Raw genomic sequence first — 19588 nt, forward strand, 5'->3', positions numbered from 1 at the left:
GCCCTCTTCGTCCCGTTGGATCCCCTTCCCGATTTAGACTACAATACTTCTGTATTATGACAATTTTATGCTTTTCCTGATTTTGACTTTCTGCTTTTCTACTTTCATGATCATTTTGCACTGAATTTAATTTTCTTCTTTTATCAATTATCTATAATATATGACAGGCACTTCGACTTTTAAGTCGGCCAACCATTGCAAATGGCGGTGTTAGCCATTTGAAAAATTGTATATGTATATATTTAGTATACATACAATTTTATACAAAGAACTATTTTTTCATGCAAGTAATTCAATAATCCTGCAATCGTAGCACACAAGACATCTGTAGTAGACTAAGAAAACTTGCTTGAAAACAAAACATCTTTGCACTAGACTTCCACGGATTCTGACCTCACAGGCCTTTTTGACCTTGATTGATATTTGCCCTTTAACATCAAGGACATACTATACGTAGGAGTTCAACCAAACTAATTAAATATGGAACGAAGGTGGTGGTAGATCTTTACCTGGTGGAATATTAAGTAGTGTTCAGTGTTCCCGCTAACGAGTTATGGGTTATCAAATGTCTGGTAGTAAAGTTCAGTCAAAACAATGGTAATAAAGATTTGCCTTAAAAATCAATGAAGAAAGACTTATCTTGCAAAATAATGCTCGTCTGCATCGCACAAAATCAATTTTCTACCTTCTGAATTAATATTTCTGTGATAAAATTAAACCTGTGAATTACGAAAGTGGGTAGTGAGACAGACACTTCAAACCGAAAGTTGTCACGGAATCCAAAGACTTTGGGGGAACTGTATTAATTCCATTCGGACAGACATCTCCCAGAGAATGATGTCATGTTTTGAGGAATGGTTAAAAAAGCATCGTCGAAGACGAGGCAAAATATGTAGATGTTATATTAAAATGAAATATGTAAATTTTAATACATATGGAGAAGAGTTCTATTTCTTTTTGTTCGCAAATAGAGCTCACTATTAAGTTAAATAAACGAAATTCAACTGTACATAAGTTTTATTTTACATAAATACAAAGTCAATTCAGTAAAGATAATTCAATTTCTAATAAATCTTGACTTTTAATACAGCTTTCGACAAAATGGCTGCGAAAGTTCTCTGTATTTCAATACACAATGCTTCGTTTGTTGGTAATTTGCCCTTGGATTCTTTGCACTTCTCACCGTCCTCCGCGCCCGGAGTACACAGTGAGGAGTTTAACATAAACATTTCAGCGTATTGTGGGCTCTTGTAACTATTAAGTGACGCTTCGGATACACACACGCGACCCAGCTGCAGCAGCAGAGATACGATGTCTTCCACCAGCGGAGGGAAAGCCTCACAGATTCTAACAAGAGCTGGCAACGTTGGAAAGAACAACTCCGCTCGACTCTCACTTGGCAATACTGAAACGAAACAAAAGTTAAAAGTGATATAAAGATGTAGCAGCTACAGTACTGTCATATTATGTATTTGGAACAACGGAAACAAAACCAAATACGAAAAAGACATAGAATATAGATAGAGGAAATTTTGAGATTTAAATTTGATCGTTGTTATATTTGAACCTATTGTAAAGTGGAATACTCAGTGCCGTCTTAGCAGCATTATGGGCCCTTGAGCAAATCTGTGCTACGATCCCTACTACTTTTAGACATAATACATGTAATTCCGTTCATGAGACCCCTGAATTTATATGTAAAGATAGCCATGGGAATACTGTATTATAGTTTGGTCTACACCAAAAAAGCTTCGTTCATTTAGTAGAACGAATACACAGAAGTTTGTTATATTGGGTATCATACCATTCAAAGTACCATAATTACCATCGTACTATTCTTGGTTGATGTGCATTGGCTAATAGAAAGCGAAGTGAGTTCTGATAATTTACAAAAACAGAACTTTTTTTATATCTGTATATATATATATATATATATCATGCCCACAATACACAACAAAACATTCGACCACACCATCAGCGTAAGTAAGCCTAAAGGCATCCTCCATTTTGTTCACAAATGGAAAAATATCTACATTAATATCTTATTCGGAAACGAATCCATTGGCCTTAACCCTCTATAACATCCTACCTCACTACACACACTCAGCTTCCATACATATGTTTTACTCCTCCCTAACTTCTTTATTACGAAGGAGGACCCAAAAGAAACCGGACTTTCGTTCTAATATATATATATATATATATATATATATATATATATATATATATATAATTTATTACATTGTTACAATATTCTTTCAGTCTCCTTCAAAGTACTCTCCATTAAATGCGATTCATTTCTCCCATCTTCTTTCCCACTGTTTGAAGCACCTCTGGAACTCTGGAACTTTTATATCGTCCAATGCGCTCTGCGAAGTTCTTTTTACAGCCTCTACACCATCAAAACATTTTCCTTATAGATTGTGTTTAATGCTCGGAAAATGTCATCATGTTGGTCGAAAAGTTTGGATCACTTTCAATCTGATTTTTCAAGTCCTGGCTCAAATTCAGACGAATGATTTGATCCTGTGTGAGCAGGCGAGAAACAAACTTAGCGGCAAACATATCTCATTTGCAAAACCTCACGCTGGCACGAGCTCCAACTCACTCCTGCCTGTTTTGAAATATCATCGATCATGAAACGACGATCCTCGCTGATTTTGGGGCAGATTTGTTCGATGTTTTCGTCGTTTCGAAATGATGAAGAGCACCCAGAATGTGCATGATCTTCTACACTCATCTCACCACACTTAAAGCGCCGAAACCACTCAAAAAATTGTGTGCGTTTCATAGTATCCTTCTTGAAAGCCTATTGAAGCATTTGGTAAGTTTTCGTTTCCGATTTTCCAAGTAGGAAGCAAACACACTCCTTGTTCCTTTGAATCTGCCATAACGATTTCGCAGGCGGCAAACGAGAACATTTGAGAAAAACAATAATACGATCAAACGTTAACCTCCTACGCAGACGCCGCTTGGCCAACTGATCTGGGAAGGTCCCTACTAGACCCACCTAGCAGGAGAACTCTCTACTACGCCTAGGAATAGCAGCGTTCTTTCAATCCGGTTTCTTTTGGATCCCCCCTCGTAGACTTTCAAAACAAGCTATGTATACCTATGTGAAGTCTTATAGAATGGGGCTGCGGTAACTCAGTGGCAAAGAGTTCACCTCTGGTGTACAGGGTCCCTGCTTGAATCCTAGTTTGCGTAAACTGGCTTTCTGGTGCACAAACAGAGAGAGAGTGAGTGAGTGAGAGTGTGGTGGGGAGGGGTGTTGGAGTTCTCCTGTTTCTTCCCAACTTTATGCATTCCACCATTTCATTCGTTCTCATCATCATCGTCTCTTTTATGGGGCGTTTACACTTAGTCGATTTGCGTTCGATTCAGTTGAATTGACGTCACTTTCAACTTAATCGACCGTGTAAACGGGACTTCAACTTAATCGCTTGTTGATCGAAGGCGACTAATCGACTGGCAACTGAATTAAAAGACGTTCTATTTTCTGTGGTTGAAATAATTGAACACATCCATCAATCTGATTGGGCCTAGTTGCTTCGATTTAATGGCAAATGCAGTGAGTCGATTTAGTCGTGCGACTAAATCGACTAAGTGTAAACGCCCCATTAGCCTACACAGCATAACCGTCGAACGTAAACAAGAAATATTTCACTTTTTATTTCTTATAGAAAGATTATGCTTCGTTTGTCCGTCCGCATAGGAACGAGCTTTTACAATCTGAGAAAACAAAACAAGGAAAGGACGGAGGCAATGAATTTATACGCAAGTGTTGGCAATACTTCGCCGTGTAGTGTCTGCAAAACCATCAACTACACTACCGATGTTCTCCTTTGCTTGTCAGCGTTATGTTTTATCAAATCAGGTACCTGTCAACTACCTCCTCTCTCCATGTTATATTGAGAAGGTAAGCAGTAAACTGTAACGTCACAGGTCACTCAGCTCGAAATAAGTGGTCTAGAAAGAGCACATTTGATAGCACAAACGCTTTCTTGAGGTCAGAGTCTTCGGAGGGCAGGACAGCCAAGCACATGAGGTGGCGAAAAATAGTGGACTCTGTGAAAAACCTTCTTCCTGACGACAATCATCTAACCCATTGAGAAACCAGCGATATTCTCAGCATGAATAAAGAGACCATTAAGCGTATCATTCATCAAGATTTGAGAACCCGTTTTGTACCACATTCTGAATGTTAAACGGAAGATCCTGTGGTTGTTAAGTTGCAAAGGCTTCACGACTGCGGATGCGGACAAGGGCGTAAAGAAGGGCCCCGCAGAACCCGCACTACGGGAGGCCCAAGCCATCAGGGGCCCCCAAATCGTAAAGTGGGACGTAAAGAAGAAGCCTCATTGCATGCAGTCTGCGGAGTGGCCCCCAAACCATTAGTTGCGCCACTGGATGCGGGCCACATCATCTGAAAGCCATTGTCACAACGGATAAAACATTGTGTTTGAAGTACATCTTCTTACCACACAACAGTTGTCGACGTCCATCATATCAAGTTACAAGTCAGAGGGCCAGAGTATCAACAGCAGTTTCTATCCAGAAATTATAAAGGGAATCCTACAACGAATGATCAATGTCAAATTACAAAAAATCAGCTCCGGTGATTAAGGTCTTATGCGACAATAGTTAATTTGTGGCCAAAAGACAAGTCATTTATAGACGATTTGACTGGTTTCAGAGGATTACTTCCTGTTTCCAAAGCTGAAACTGCTCCTCGAAGGAAACATGTTTCAGGATGTGGAAGCCATCAAGACGCCATGAGGAAGGAACCGAAGGGCATTCAAGAAGAAAACTTCCTTAGCTTTCAGTCACTATACCAACGAACAGAGCTTCGTACTGAAAATAGGGTTGCCAATTTTTATATTTTCCCACACGTTATACGTTTTTAATTTCCTCATAAAACAACTTCTGTTTTTATTTTTTTAAAAATAAATTAAAGGTAATGATATTCCTGAACACTTTAAAAATAAGTTAGTTCAAGAAAAATAGTTAGAGGAACTGATTTCCTACATACACTGTCAACAAGGGAACCAAACGGTGTAACTTGGTATTTAGAAAGAAAATGCAACTCACTGCGTGTCTCTTATCTAACAGGCGCTCCACCCTTGTTCAACCTCTTTAAAGGGGAACGCCTCTTTAGACGCTTTAGGAAGATGACACTACATCGGGGAGAGCGTCCGGAGCTACATTTAATTAAAAAAAAAAAAAAAAAAAAAAAAAAAAAAAAAGATTCTGTCCTTGGAAAGTGTCTTCGGGGTCTATGTTTAGTATGGTTCTACCATTCCCCACATATGTATATAAACTGAGATTAACTATTGAAAATAAGGTTTCCCTTAAAGGGGTTCTAAATAACTTGGTTTTTAGCATCTTAGCCTCTATCTATCAACGCCGTCTTGATTATATCACAATTTCGATTTATGGTTATATATCGATGTCAGAAACAGAAGGTCTTCATTAAATACAATTAAATGGGAACAAAGATTTCTGTAACATTTTTTTTTTTAAATAAAACTCTCCAATTTCCAATTACAATTATTCTACATCACTATATGAAACCATAATTATATGTTAGTTTCATGCAAATTCTGAATATCGCAGTACTTTCCCTTTTTTCCTAACAATCAGAGAGAGGAACTTCTGTCTCTGAAAATATTTGGTAACCTTAATTAAAACAATTGACTACATGAAATGATGAGACATCACCAACCAACAGGTAATATTTTTAACTTTAAGGTATCAGCCCGAAAACTTTATTGCTGAATTCTGTGTATAAATTAATATACAAAACTATTAGGAAGAAAGGAATTTCGAAGTGGGTCAGAAGAAAAAATTATCAACAAATTCAAATATTACAACAAATACATAAATGAAAGTAACATAAAATTTTTCATTGGCGCTTCAAGTAGGAAACAATACTAAAAACAGAGAGATGTCACTGAGGAACGTACTATCAGGACCAGACTGGTTCTCAGTGACTTAAAATAAAAAAAAAAAAAAAAATGTTATAATTGGTATTATAGCATGTTATATGTTACATGTTGGTATGTTACAATGGAAGGAAGTAGAAACGCTTTCAAAGTCTTGACTGGAAGACCAATCGGAAAACGACCATTAGGAAGACCTAGGCGCAGATGGGAGGACAATATTAAGATGGATCTCGCAGAGATAGGAATACAAAATAGAAACTGGATCCAGTTAGCTAAGGATAGAAGTCAGTGGAGAGCTTTTGTGAACGTGACATTGAACCTCCGGGTTCCATAGGCCATAGAGTTAGTTAGTTTTATAATTGGTATTAGGTGTACAACTTCGCCTCCGCTGTGCTTTTCCGACATTAAAGGTTTTACTGTATATATACATTTAAAAAAACCTGGTTATACATTTGGATTCAAAGCATTCTCCATTGCTGGCGACTACTTTCTTCCATCTTTTGGGCAGCGCACGGATCCTGCGTCAAAAACACGGTTCGTCTTTTGAAGCAATCCACGTATCGATCCAATTTTTGACTTCTTCATAAGAACGTAAGTGTTGGTCAGCCGACTCGTGTATCATTGATCGAAACAAGTGGTAATCACAGAGAGCAATGTCTGAAGAAGATGATGGGTTGGGTAGGACTTCCTATTTCAACGTTTTCAAGTATGTTTAGGCAAACTTTAAGACACGTAGTCGAGCATTGACATGCTGCACAATAACTTTATCGAGTTTTTTGTTGTATTGCGGCTGTTTGTCTTTCAATGCTCAGCTTAAACGCATTAATTGCTTTCTATACAGATTGCCTGTGATCGTTTCAGTCGATTTTAGCAGCCCACAATATACTACGCCGAGCTGGTCCCACAAAATACAAGGCATGACCTTGGAGCTGTGAATATTCGGTTTGGCCGTCGAAGTGAGAGCATGGCCGGGAAGTTCCAATCATTTTCTGCGATTATCGTAATGAACCCATTTTTCGTCCCCAGTGACAATACGATGCAGAAATCCCTTCTGTCTTTCACTTTCAAGTAACTGTTCACAAGCAAGCAAATATCGTTCAATATCTCTCGGCTTCAACTCGTACGGCACCCAATTTCCTTGTTTCTGAATCATTCCCATGGCTTTGAGGTGTTTTGAAATGGCTTGCTGAGTCATTCCTAACGATCCTGCTAATCTTCTTGCGTTTGACACAAGTCTTCATTAAGTAACGCCTTCAATGCTGCATCTTTGAAAACCTACTCTCTTCCACCGTCATGCCGATCTTCGATGTCAAAATTACTGTTCTTGAAGCGTTGAAACCACTCACGACACATTTTTTTCACTAATAGCAGTCTCGTCATAAATATTTGAGAATATTCGATGAGCATCAGCCGCTGATGCCTTCATACTGAGGCAGAAAATTAAAACTTCCCGCAAATGACAAGAATTTGGCTCGTAAACTGACATTTTTAATTGAGAATAACTTTACGGTGCGAAAACAAATCAACTAACATTTCAATGGGATTATGTTGAAAAATGTCCAAGTTTATTGTATGACGTCTAAATCTGACATATCGCTAAAGCCATCTATTGCAAAGCGTAAGCAAAGTTGTACACCTAATATAAGCAAGCAGTAAAAATACAAATGCATTGTATTACCTCCAAGTAAAGTAGACAATGTATTAACAGCCAGACGTGCTATGCTAAGTGACTTAGGGAGTGCGTATTGAGTAGCCAGGTACGAAACCAAATCCACAGCGAACACCTGTTTCTCTAACACCGGTTGACTCAGTAGCTCCGGAATAAAATCCAAACAAATGTGCATCGATGGGATTCCCTGCACAGTCACAGGTAGCAGCTCTCTCGGATAACCCTGGAAAACAAAGATATGAGAATATGCTATCAGAAGATTTTTTCAACTTCAAAATAAAATATCAATAAATAATCTGAATTTGTATTTTCATAGAATGTGTACATACAATTCTCGAAGTCAGAAGACTTTTTCAACTTCAAAATAAAATATCAATAAACAACCTGAATTTGTATTTTCATAGAATGTGTACATGCAATTCTCGAAGTTTTCGTATAAAAGTTGCAACACAGTCACTGATGATCAGTTATCATAATGGTATCTTCGCATTCGTACTTCATCGTAATTGGACAGCGAGGTATCATTCAATTTTCTCTGTCTCATAAGAAATTAAACAATATGAATTCACCTTACTCCTTTCCCCACTGATACGAATTTATTAAACGATCATTAATCCTCGAATTTTCGTTGCCTTCACTGGCAACACATAGGAAAAAGAAGGTTCTGTGGGGAAAGAATGAACCTAAATTAACTCTACAGGTAACGAATATACATTAATTACTAATCGAACACAAAGATCATATATCAAATATAGAATAAAACAGATTGATGTATTCCTATGATGTCAATTAATTAATTTTCCTTCAACATCTGATCGATATTTCAGGCAAAATAATCGATTTCTTTCATCAGGATTGCTTTTAGCTTAAGTTCAGAGAGGTATTCGGCTAGTCACATACTAGAGTATATACTTTAATGGCAAAGAGAAATACTAAATCTATGTACTCCAGTAATCAAACTAATAACGGAAACTTTCTACAAAAACTGAATTTATAGCCAACTTAATATATAATATGCCACAGTTCGTTAATTAGGGTTTGTAATTGCGGATACTTAAACGTTACGCACAATTCTCTACACAAATGAATGCACACTTGATATTTCTGTGTTAGTATGCAATATATTATATGTACTTTTCATATACAGAACACCTAAGTTGCATATGTCTTTATCTTACGTTGATCCAATTAGTTATATCTTCCATATTTAGTACAAACAAGTACCTAGTTACACTATCATTTCCATAGTGATCATAATCAATATACATTCGTTGTCATAACGACAAGTAAATAACAGCAATCAACATAAATACTTGTAATAAACAACACATAAAATCAGTATTAATCAGTATATTTTACCTACATTTCTTTTTTCAGGGTTATACGATATTTAAAAGCATTTTCACCCTAAGGACAGATATATATACGAACATCATACAAACGTTATCGTTGCCAATTATATCGTCTATATAGTACCAATTAATTTATAAACGATTTAAAAATGTACTGTTTAAGTCAATACTAATAATATTCTCTAAACTTTACCAAAAATTACATATTCGTTCAAAAATTTTGCTTCTTCATCTACAGCGCCACATCAGAAAATTGTAAGCAGTTAAATACGACATCATCTTGGACAATCATTTCTGTCAGAACGAATTTGACCAGTTTGGCAGCTTCCATTGTAATTTTCCACATTAAGTCTTAAGTAATTCTGCTGCTAATGACAATAAACGTTTCCATTATATTCTTCCAACTTTTGTCCTCTACACGCACGTCACATGATTCCCATATCTCAATGAAGAAAGCCACGGATCCCTCTCTATCCTTAGACGAAGATGATATTTTGAAACTTAGTTTTATATCTTATAGGTATTTTGAAGCACCTAATGTTGGAACATTATTGTATAAGACATCGCGGATATGTATTTTCAGTCTAATGCTCATGTTCCATTTCGTCATGCCTATGTAAGTGTCTTTCATGTGCGTAATACTTCTCGATACATCCGAAATCCCTCTCAATTCTTTGTACGCACTAATGCCGTGTGAGAATTTTGCTTCTTTCTTTCATTTGTTTGAAATCACATGAAATATTAAAGATACTGTAAAATTTCATCATATTACGATAGGCATACCTTTATTTTGCTCGGTTTCAATGAAAAAGTTCAAGACTGGGCCGAGAATCGAAACCGGGTCTGCAGCTAATCATGTCAGTTTGCTAACCAGGTCTATATTAGCCAGATCGCTGCTAACAATCATACATGTCTCATTCGATAATGGTTCTCACATTTTGAGATCACATGAACTATAATACAACTCCTATTGTTCTTCAACAACCCAGTATCTACTAATAAGCACCAAGGACAGTTGATCTCAATAATACACTGGAAATTGGAAGGATCAATCCATTTTCCATACACAGTATCCTCCATAGATGTGAATTCAATAGAAGTTCAAAGTGTAAAGTGCGAGACTGAGACGGATAACGAACCTGGACCTCTAACTTACCGTGTCCGTGTAGTAAACAGTATGCTAACCAGTCTGCTCCCTCATCACTACATACCACTCCCTCTTGATGCTGGGTGGTCACACTTTCCGACCACGTGGACTCTACCACTAACTCACTCACACACTCTATGCCCTATGCAACCAGAAGTTCAATGTCATGTTGAGAAACGCTCTCCACTGACTTCCATCCTTAGTCAAATGGATCTAGTTTCTACTTCGTAGTCCTATTCCTGCGAGATCCATCCTAATATTGGCCCCCCATCTGCGCCTAGGTCTTCCTAATGGTCGTTTTCCAATCGGATTTCCAGTTGAAAGTTTGAAAACGTTCCTACTTTCTGCCACTCTAGCTACATATCTGCCCACCTGAGCCTCTTAAGACTTGATGACCGCAACCAATATTAGGTAAACGGTATACATTACGCAGTTTTTACTTATGAAGTTTCCGTTATTCAACATTCCCGTTCCTCTTGGGTCCGAATATTCCCCTCAGGATTTTATTCTCAAATACTTTCCATCTGTGCTCTTCCCTCAGAGTAAGCAACCATGTTTCGCTACCATACTGTGTTGTTTAATATAAATTTAATAATGATATTTGAGTATAATTAAAACTTTTAAAATTCATTTTATACATAAAAAGGCAATAGCAACATTCTTTAGAAGCAAGGTATTTCATCAGCCTTACAAACCATTGTAAACAACTTCTGGTGAAAGGGAAAGTGTCTTGCCACAACCATATAAAAAGCCTCACTTTTAAGAACAACTTATGATTTGAGGATCTGATTTGATTTGACTACCAAATCTTGAATAGGCTCTTCAAGGTTTTACAAGAATGGCAGCACACTCTCCTGGTCAGTAAGTTGTCCTTTCTTTTCCTACTGTTTATTGTTACGATGACATTGGCTATGCCAGATTGTTGGAAGGTTTTCCAACGACAGGCTTCACTAACCATTAATACTACTGAGCATTCAAACTTATCATTTTGTAATATCATGTTGACTTAGTATTTTGTTTTGAGAATATTAATCTCATTGGTTCTCATTTATCATTGTGTCTTGTTTAGAAATATCTGCTTAAGCTAATGGCACTTATATATCTAATAGAATTAAATATTCTCCATAACAGTGCTTTGCAATAGCAAAATGCAGAATGTGACATTGTTTTATTATTTGTCAAATAAATCTGTTAACAGACCTTCATTCCTTTCATTAGCATATCATTATTCAAACTAAAGAAATTATAACACATTTTATAAAGAAATTACACACATTTTTATTAAGAGACAAAACAATACAGCACAACAGGCGTAATTATCCTTTTATATATTTTAAGCTTCAAATTTCCTCAACAGAATTTGCGACAAAAGATTTTGAACTGAATAACACGAATTCCCTACTTTTAGTCGGCATTTAATTTCTTCGTGAATATGTTTTTGAACCTGTTCATATTGATCCTAGGTATTTGAAACTACCCACTTTGTGAAAAGTATTATTTGATATTTTGACGTATCCATAATTTATAGTGTTATGATCCCGGAGAACTTCCACGTATTTAAAAAATAAAAAATAAAAATATTTGAAAAACAAAAACTAACAACAGTAATTTCCACATTTTACATTTGTTCATAACTACTGACAACATGGATGTTGATTTGTTCATTAAAATTTCGCAGTGATAGAAAAGTTTCAAAATTTGTTGTGTTTATATTTGTGTGATTTAGTTTCTGCTTAAGGGGTAAGTTTTCGTCCGACTTATTTTCTTATAATCTAAACACTCTAAATAAATAACTCAACCCATGAGTAAACACAAGACTTCGGTCGAAAATTTGTTCACGTAAAATTTTGACGTTATATTTTGCTCCTTGTCTTTTAGCTTTAAATTAATAAGAATATTTACACATATCTCACCTGAAAATGGACTAATTTGGCTAAATGTGGATCAGCGATGAACACTTGATGCAAGTAGGAGCAGATTAAACTTCTTACTTCACGGAGAGACCAAAGCTGTCCTTGCTTCTCCTGAAAATACAGTACAAAGTAGATGTGAGATTTGTCCGCACTCTACATACAAAAACAAGATAAATTGAGTAAATTTTCAACCGTCTATATACAGGCCCTTATTTAGGTAAGTGCTTTTCTGTACTCGAGCACAGGGGGCAGAATTTAGGAGGCGGCAAAATTTTGGACTTTTTTTTTTTAAGATTCACAATAAAGTAATATTTAAAACTAGCAACCCGCAGAGTCCTGCGCAAGCACAAGAAAACATGTTAATGTGTTTAATTCGCTCTAATTACGGTAGTTACTAATTAACTAGCTTATCTGATTATTTTTAAAAGAGTCATTCCCTCTCACCCCCACCCCAACGGATCAAGAGGAACGTGAACATCATGAAAACTGACACTGTTAAACTCAGCGACCTCGAAAGCTATGAATTCAACACTAATATCTGTCGTTTTCGATTACTTTTAAAATCTTGCCCCCTCCCTGGGGAGTGGAATATGATCTTGAAGTTGAATTGAATTCATAGTTCTGGGGGTCGGTGAGATTAATAGTGACAATTTTAATTCAACTTTAATATTGGTTGTTTTCGACTACTTTTAAAATGCCTCCATGTTATTCTTATGGGGACTTTGAACCACATATCTCAGCTCAGGTGTGACCTAAGGATCTCGAACAGGTCATTTGGATCAATTCTCTGAGAGTTTTAAAACATATTAAAATTTCATGTTTCTATCTACTACAATTCATCTAACACCACATTATTATCACCATTGAGAGAATTAGGCCATTTAAAATTACGTTGTAACTTTTCTAACTTGTAATACCTAAACTGCTACTCAAGAAGAGCTAGTATGTATGCAAAATCACAGCTTATTTCCTTGTTTGAGACAAGTTTGTACCAAGGGGCGGCAAATCATTTAGAGCACAGGGGCGCACAATATATAAACAACGGCCTGTCTATATACTGACGACATTGTGAGAGAAAGAATTCCAATAACAAACTGAGAAACATGACAGAAACTTACTTCACGCACTTGCTCCCTTTCTGTGGATTTTATTTTTAATTTCAATTATTTCTTCCTTGGCAATGAAGAGTGATTGGGCTCGTCAGTGCACATTCAATTAAATAAAATTAAATAATAATAACCAGGGGTAAAAGTGGATCTGAAAAAATACGGGGACGCATGACGTCATGCCGTCCCCCGTGCCTATCTTTGCCCATTGTAATTCTTTTAGGAAGTTAGGGGTGCCACAGATATTTTCTGGAAGCGGGGAACAATGTCCCCCGCCTTCCCCTACTTTTATCCCTAATAATAACAATAGGAAACAAATAAAACCATGATACAGTACTCAAATTAGGAAACGAGGTCGATTTTTTGATGGGAATTTATTTTAGCACGGGAGTTTCTCATAGCAGTAAATATTGCGTGGGACTTTGAGATGATGTGTAGAAATTTCTAGCTCAGCCAGTTGCCAGAGTGTTGTGTGACGCGGCTAAGTACAAACTGATGTTGAAATAACTCAATAATGGAACAAAGAGTAAATATCAAGTTCTGTATGTACTTAAAGAAAACTCTAATGAAAACATTTGAGATGCTGAAAAAGGTTTACGGGGACAACTGCCTTTCTCCTTGATGTTTTTTGAATGGTCTGAGATTCAGTGCTGACAGGGAGTCTGTGGAAAGGTACGAGCGCCAAGGCCCTAGCAGATCTGACACAAAAACTGAAATGATAGAAAAAAATTTGAGACATAATTTTGAATGACAGAAATGTAAGTCTCAGGGTAATATCACACCTTGTGTGGGGTGAATAAGGAAACTGTTCGCCAAATGATAACGGAGGATTCCAAGAAACGGGAGCTGTGTGCACTAGTGCCTCGTACCTTAGTGGAGGAACAGAAACTGAAAATAATGCACTCTATTCATGGGTTTTTGGCCTCAAAATGTGTTTGTTACCATACACCGCACAGTCGCCAGACAAGACCAGCCCCTGTGGTTATTTTCTTTTTCCCCAAATTAAAAGTACCACTGAAGGGTTACATATATATATATAAGGATTATATATATAATCATACAAAACAAAGAAAAAAAGTGACGAGGATCTTAAATACCATTACAACTCAGAACTTCCAGAAATCATAAATCATTTCATGGATCATGCGTACCAAGTAGCTTCCTACTTTGAATAAACCGATGTAAGTTGATGCTATTTGTTACTCCTTTATTTGTAACAGACCTAGTCTCGTTTGCTAATTTCCACATTATGAATTAACAAAAGCTAGCTAGCTATTTCATTTCCGTTTAAAGAAAAATCTATGAGTATGCTCAGGATCGATGTTCTACGAATATATTGATCATATCTTTTCTTTAAATTTTGGTTAGAATTTGTTGTCTTTCTCGAAGATCTACAAGATTTGATTTCCTATTATTTTGTTTTTTTAATGGTAAATTTAATAAGTGAATTAATGTTGTTGTTACGTTTAGATTTGATAAAAAATAATAATAATAATAATTTGAATTCTTGCCGATATATCTTTACGAAGGTAGCAAAACATGATATGTCAGTTCTTGGCCATTTTCTGATTTTTCGGTGCGGTAGTTAAGTCACATTGACGTCTATATGATGGAACACGTTCATAATGGCTTAATTTACAATTACTTCTTCGCACGAGGAGAATAGGTTTCATTTTGGACATAAACGGCTGAATTTGAATTTAAACGATATTGCAGGTGTCACTGTTCGTCTCAGCGACCCGCGAAATCTATGGATTCGACACTAATATCGGTCATTTTCAAATATCTGCCCCCCCTTCCCTAAGTTGCACCGTCAAAGTGAAATGATAAAAACCACCCCAGGCCCGAACCTCATCTATGTTGAAAATTTGATTGAGATCGGTCCGGTGATTCAAGCGGTACGAAGTCACAAACATAGCAACTTATATATATAGGAATCGTCTTCACCGTCGAGCTGAAAGTTTAATTCACTTGCCTGTACAAATATACATAGCATGTTTTGCTATCTTTGCACAGATCTAATAGTATCCATGCCTATCTTGTGAGAGAAATTTGTTTGATTCTCATTGTTTACTTTTCATATAGCAAAGCAGAGTTACATGATGCTTTAGGTTTGTCCATGGGATCCTTGGTTGACTACTGCGACATCTATGCTCCCGTCCCATTACTATATGCGCTTCGTAGGTGGCTGCTACGGTTGTCACGGAACTGTCAGTAGTAAAGAATATCCTTCATACTAATATCATGCACCTTTTAATTGGTCTGGTGAAAACTGAGGCACCAAAGTTATCTAAGACGATAGTAACAAAGGACACAAAGAATATCCCTATTCATCTTCAAGGAATGACTTTATACATTTCTAAATGATTTTTCTTCTTCCGAAACAACGATTCCCATAAGTCAGTTTACCTGTTGTCAGCAAATGTTCTAAACAAATGATGGCGCTATATCGTGAGCTAATTGTACTTCATACTGCGATATTGTTATTGCTTGTAGACCAAAATAATGAAAATAAAAAAGTGCAGAAAAAGTAGTGTAAACACTGTACCCTATCTTCCTTCGTTTCCAAACACGTTTCTAGTAGAATTTGTACTGCAGCACTCTCTTGTGTGGCAACTAATGCCACTCTCAATTCCTCACGCTCTGCGTCGCTACTCAGCTGGTTCGTTTTCTCCATCAAAGGACGATCTTGGAGCTGACGAGACAATTGGCTACGAGAAGCAGCAAGACTCGCTTGCAATACGCGAAGAACAACGGCCAGCACTGGAGCACATCTGAAACAGTAATAAAATGTCACATTACACATCTCTATCTGGTCAGCATTCTTCGGTAAATTATTAAACTAGAATTTGGGCAGCCTCAGGTTTCAGTTTCTATCCACTAAGGCAACACGAAACGAACTATATGAATTATTGCATTAAATAAATAAATAAATAAATAATAATACCATTACCAATGAAAACACACATAAATTGAAGTAGAAGCTTCTCAGCGGAAATTCTACTCAGGACTTTGAGTATCAAAGTTCATATAAACAAATATAAACAAACTGCTGAGGAACGCACCTGAAACTTATTACCGACATTAATAAATATTTAGACTCATTTCTGATTATGAAATTAGTACTTAATACCATGCGTCAATTTATGATTTAGAATTTAGATTTCTGGGCTTTCGGCATCTATGGCCATGTTAGCCCGTCACGTGTGAGGGAAGACGTCCCTCCGCGATCACACTATCCGATGAAAGGGAAGGAATAAAGGATTAGGATTAGGAATTAGATTTCTGGGCTTTCGGTATCTATGGCCATGTTAGCCCGTCACGTATGAGGGATGACGTTACTCCGGGATCACACTATCCGAGGAAAGGGAAGGAATAAAGGATTAGGAATTAGATTTCTGGGCTTTCGGCATCTATGACCATGTTAGCCCGTCACGTATGAGGGATGACGTCCCTCCGGGATCACACTATTCGAGGAAAGGGAAGGAATAAAGGATTAGGAATTAGATTTCTGGGCTTTCGGCATCTATGACCATGTTAGCCCGTCACGTATGAGGGATGACGTCCCTCCGGGATCACACTATTTGAGGAAAGGGAAGGAATAAAGGATTAGGAATTAGATTTCTGGGCTTTCGGTATCTATGGCCATGTTAGCCCGTCACGTATGAGGGATGATGTTCCTCCGCGACCACACTATCCGAGGAAAGGGAAGGAAGGAAACGGCCTGGGACTTATGTTAGGTACCGCCTCAGCATTTGCCTGGTGTGAATGAGGAAAACCTAATTCAGGATGGCCGGCCTGAAAGTGCTTTTTACAGTTTTTCCGCTGAGTGTGCCACCAGGAATCGTACCCGGGATCGCTCGCATCGAATGCGAGAGAGTTAGCGACTACACTACGCGGGGCCACATGAGTCAATTTAGTTCCTTCAGTGGTTATCTTAGGTATCCTCAAATATATCTAGCGAATAAGTGAACCCGCAGTCCTTATTTAACTACCTAGTTATATCATAAATACTGTCACAAAGTTTGGAGTGGCGCTGTAGGCACCCGAAGTGGCACAGTGCTGCCATCTGTGTATAAAGCGGAAGATGCATGTAGTGCTTGTTAGACTGTTCATGACATGCTTTGATATTGTATTGAATTCTGATTGAGTGGGACGATTAAGAAAATCATGTAGCAGTAATTGTACTACACAAGGTCGGGGAGACAGCAGGTGAGATTTTCAACCTCCTGAAACCCTACAAATTAGCAAGAGATTCGTGTATCGTGCCATACAGCGATACACCGAGACGGGAACGGCAGCTGACCGCGCAAGTAGTGGCAGACCACGAACGGTACGAATCCCGCAAGTCCAAAAAGCAGTCGCAGCAAGAATTCGAAGAAATCCTGTTCGAACACAAAGTGTGATGGCTGCTGAGATGAACATCAGCAGAAATTCCATGTCTCGTGTGCTCAGGAGTGACCTACACCTACGGGCGTATAAGAGGCGGACTGGTCACTTTCTGACCCAAACATTAATGTCACAGAGGGTCTTTAAATCAAAGAGACTGTTGCGGCGTTACGACCAAAAACAATCTGCACAGAAAGATTCTGTTCACTGATGAAAAGGTGTTCACAATTGAGCAGGCCTACAAAGCCCAAAATGACCGTGTGTATGCCAGGTCATCTACTGCATCTCCTGAGGCAGCTCCAAGGCTTCACAGCACATCATCCTGCCTCAGTGATGGTTTGGTGGGGAGTGAGCTATTCAGGCACAACCCAGCTGCATTTTTACGAACAAGGTGTTAAAACATCTGCCAAGGTGTACCAGAACACAGTGCTTAAACCTATAGTGAAACCACTGTCTGCTACCACGTTCCCTGGAGAAAGGTGGATCTTCCAGCAGGATTCCGCTCCAGGCCACAAAGCGAAAACAACCCAGGACTGGATGGCACGGAACGTCCCCGACTTCATTTCTACCGCTGACTTACCTTCTAGCAGCCCGGACCTTAATCCGTTGGACTACAAACATTGGGCAGTCCTTCAGGCAAAGGTCTGCCATAAACGGCACCCATCTGTCGACAGTCTGAAACAATCCTTGACCCTAGCAGTGAACAATTTTCCCATGGACGTGTTGCGTAATGCCATTGATCAGTGGCCGGACAGACTTTGTGCCTGCATCAAGGGCAAGGGGGGACATTTCGAAAATAATTCGTGCGTCAGGTGTACAACATATCAATGTAAAACATCACCAAAATAAATTGCCTTGGTGTTAAACTCTCTGTGTTATTCAATTCAAACTTGTGACAGTATTTATGATGTATCTAGGTATTATTAAGACTCAGAGTAAAATATACTTCTATTTCCCCTCTAAACAGGAAAAGAAAAAAGGGAAAGAAATATAACAGACATATTTCTTACCTGAACACTCTTGTATCGCATCTGAGCACCTGCAAAGGATCTAAGACAATGTTTTCCTGAGTCAGAAATACATTCTTCACAGCTGATTTTTCGTGAAGAAGTGCATTTATGGACATCACCCACAAGCAACGGGGAAGAACGGTGTTCAATTGCAGCCACACTTGCTTATATAATTCTGGAAAATACAGGATTAACTGATATAAAACAATTTTGTAAGATTACGGAGCATAAATATAATACTATAATGAAATATCTTCTGACATGGAAGCATTTAATTATTGCTATAACATGATGAAGACAACTCGTGAAAAAATGCACGACTAGATCGAAATCAAATCCACATCTCCAGCTTACCGTGCTCGATTCAATTCCCGATTCAGTAATGTAGTTTGTCGTTCTTTTTATATCATTGATTAGCATTTATAAGGGACTTGGTGTGATATAAAATTGGTCGCTATATTACTTTCTTCTTTCTAGCTGCAGACATCAATAACACACTTTTTCCTGTCTTGAGTTACCCGTTGATTTGTTAAAATGTAATCCGATTTCTCTACGACTGTTTCTCTCAATATATTCTATCGATGTCTGTGGCTGTACAAACGAAAATATGGTGATGATAAAATCCTATGTCGACAATTATCAGGCTACTTCATGTAATAATGGAAAACAAACAAAGAATGAGCTACTTACTCACGCGAGCAGAGAGCACAAATCACACAAGGCTCCTTCACAAAAATTTGAATTTTATTATCACTAGATTTCTCAAAAACACAACAGACTTTCCTTTTTAAGTTCAGTAAAATACAAGTTTTTCTATTACTTTCTCCCTTTAACTAAGTATTTTCGTTCTTTATTAAGTATTGACTGACATAAATATAATCAAAAATCTCTCAAAATAACCAACTGAAAAAATGAAAATGCGTTCTGGCAACAATGAACAGAAAGATGACTACTCACTAAGCATTAAAAAAAAATGCGAATTATTCAAAGTAATTTTTCGCATTTTCAATGAAGAAAATTAAAGTAAAGCTTTAAAATAAATAAAAATAAAAAAAAT

At 37.5% G+C, this 19588-nt stretch overlaps 1 protein-coding gene across 1 annotated transcript in view; it reads right to left on the minus strand.

Moving 5' to 3' along the window:
* Positions 1 to 999: 999 nt before the first annotated feature.
* The window catches only part of IntS2 (integrator complex subunit 2), a 68421-nt gene continuing 49832 nt past the window's right edge, over positions 1000 to 19588 (minus strand). Inside the window, exons 13-17 of the mRNA XM_081767967.1 lie at positions 18532 to 18706; positions 15681 to 15906; positions 12027 to 12137; positions 7624 to 7837; positions 1000 to 1405 (exon numbers count right to left, since the gene is read on the minus strand). Coding sequence (XP_081624093.1) covers positions 1065 to 1405; positions 7624 to 7837; positions 12027 to 12137; positions 15681 to 15906; positions 18532 to 18706 — 1067 coding nt within the window. The 3' untranslated portion in view covers positions 1000 to 1064. The remainder of the gene's footprint in view (positions 1406 to 7623; positions 7838 to 12026; positions 12138 to 15680; positions 15907 to 18531; positions 18707 to 19588) is intronic.

This window comes from Thermobia domestica, chromosome 8 (assembly GCF_964235325.1).
Source record: "Thermobia domestica chromosome 8, izTheDome1.hap1.1, whole genome shotgun sequence".
In the NCBI taxonomy this organism is placed as follows: Eukaryota; Metazoa; Arthropoda; class Insecta; order Zygentoma; family Lepismatidae; genus Thermobia; species Thermobia domestica.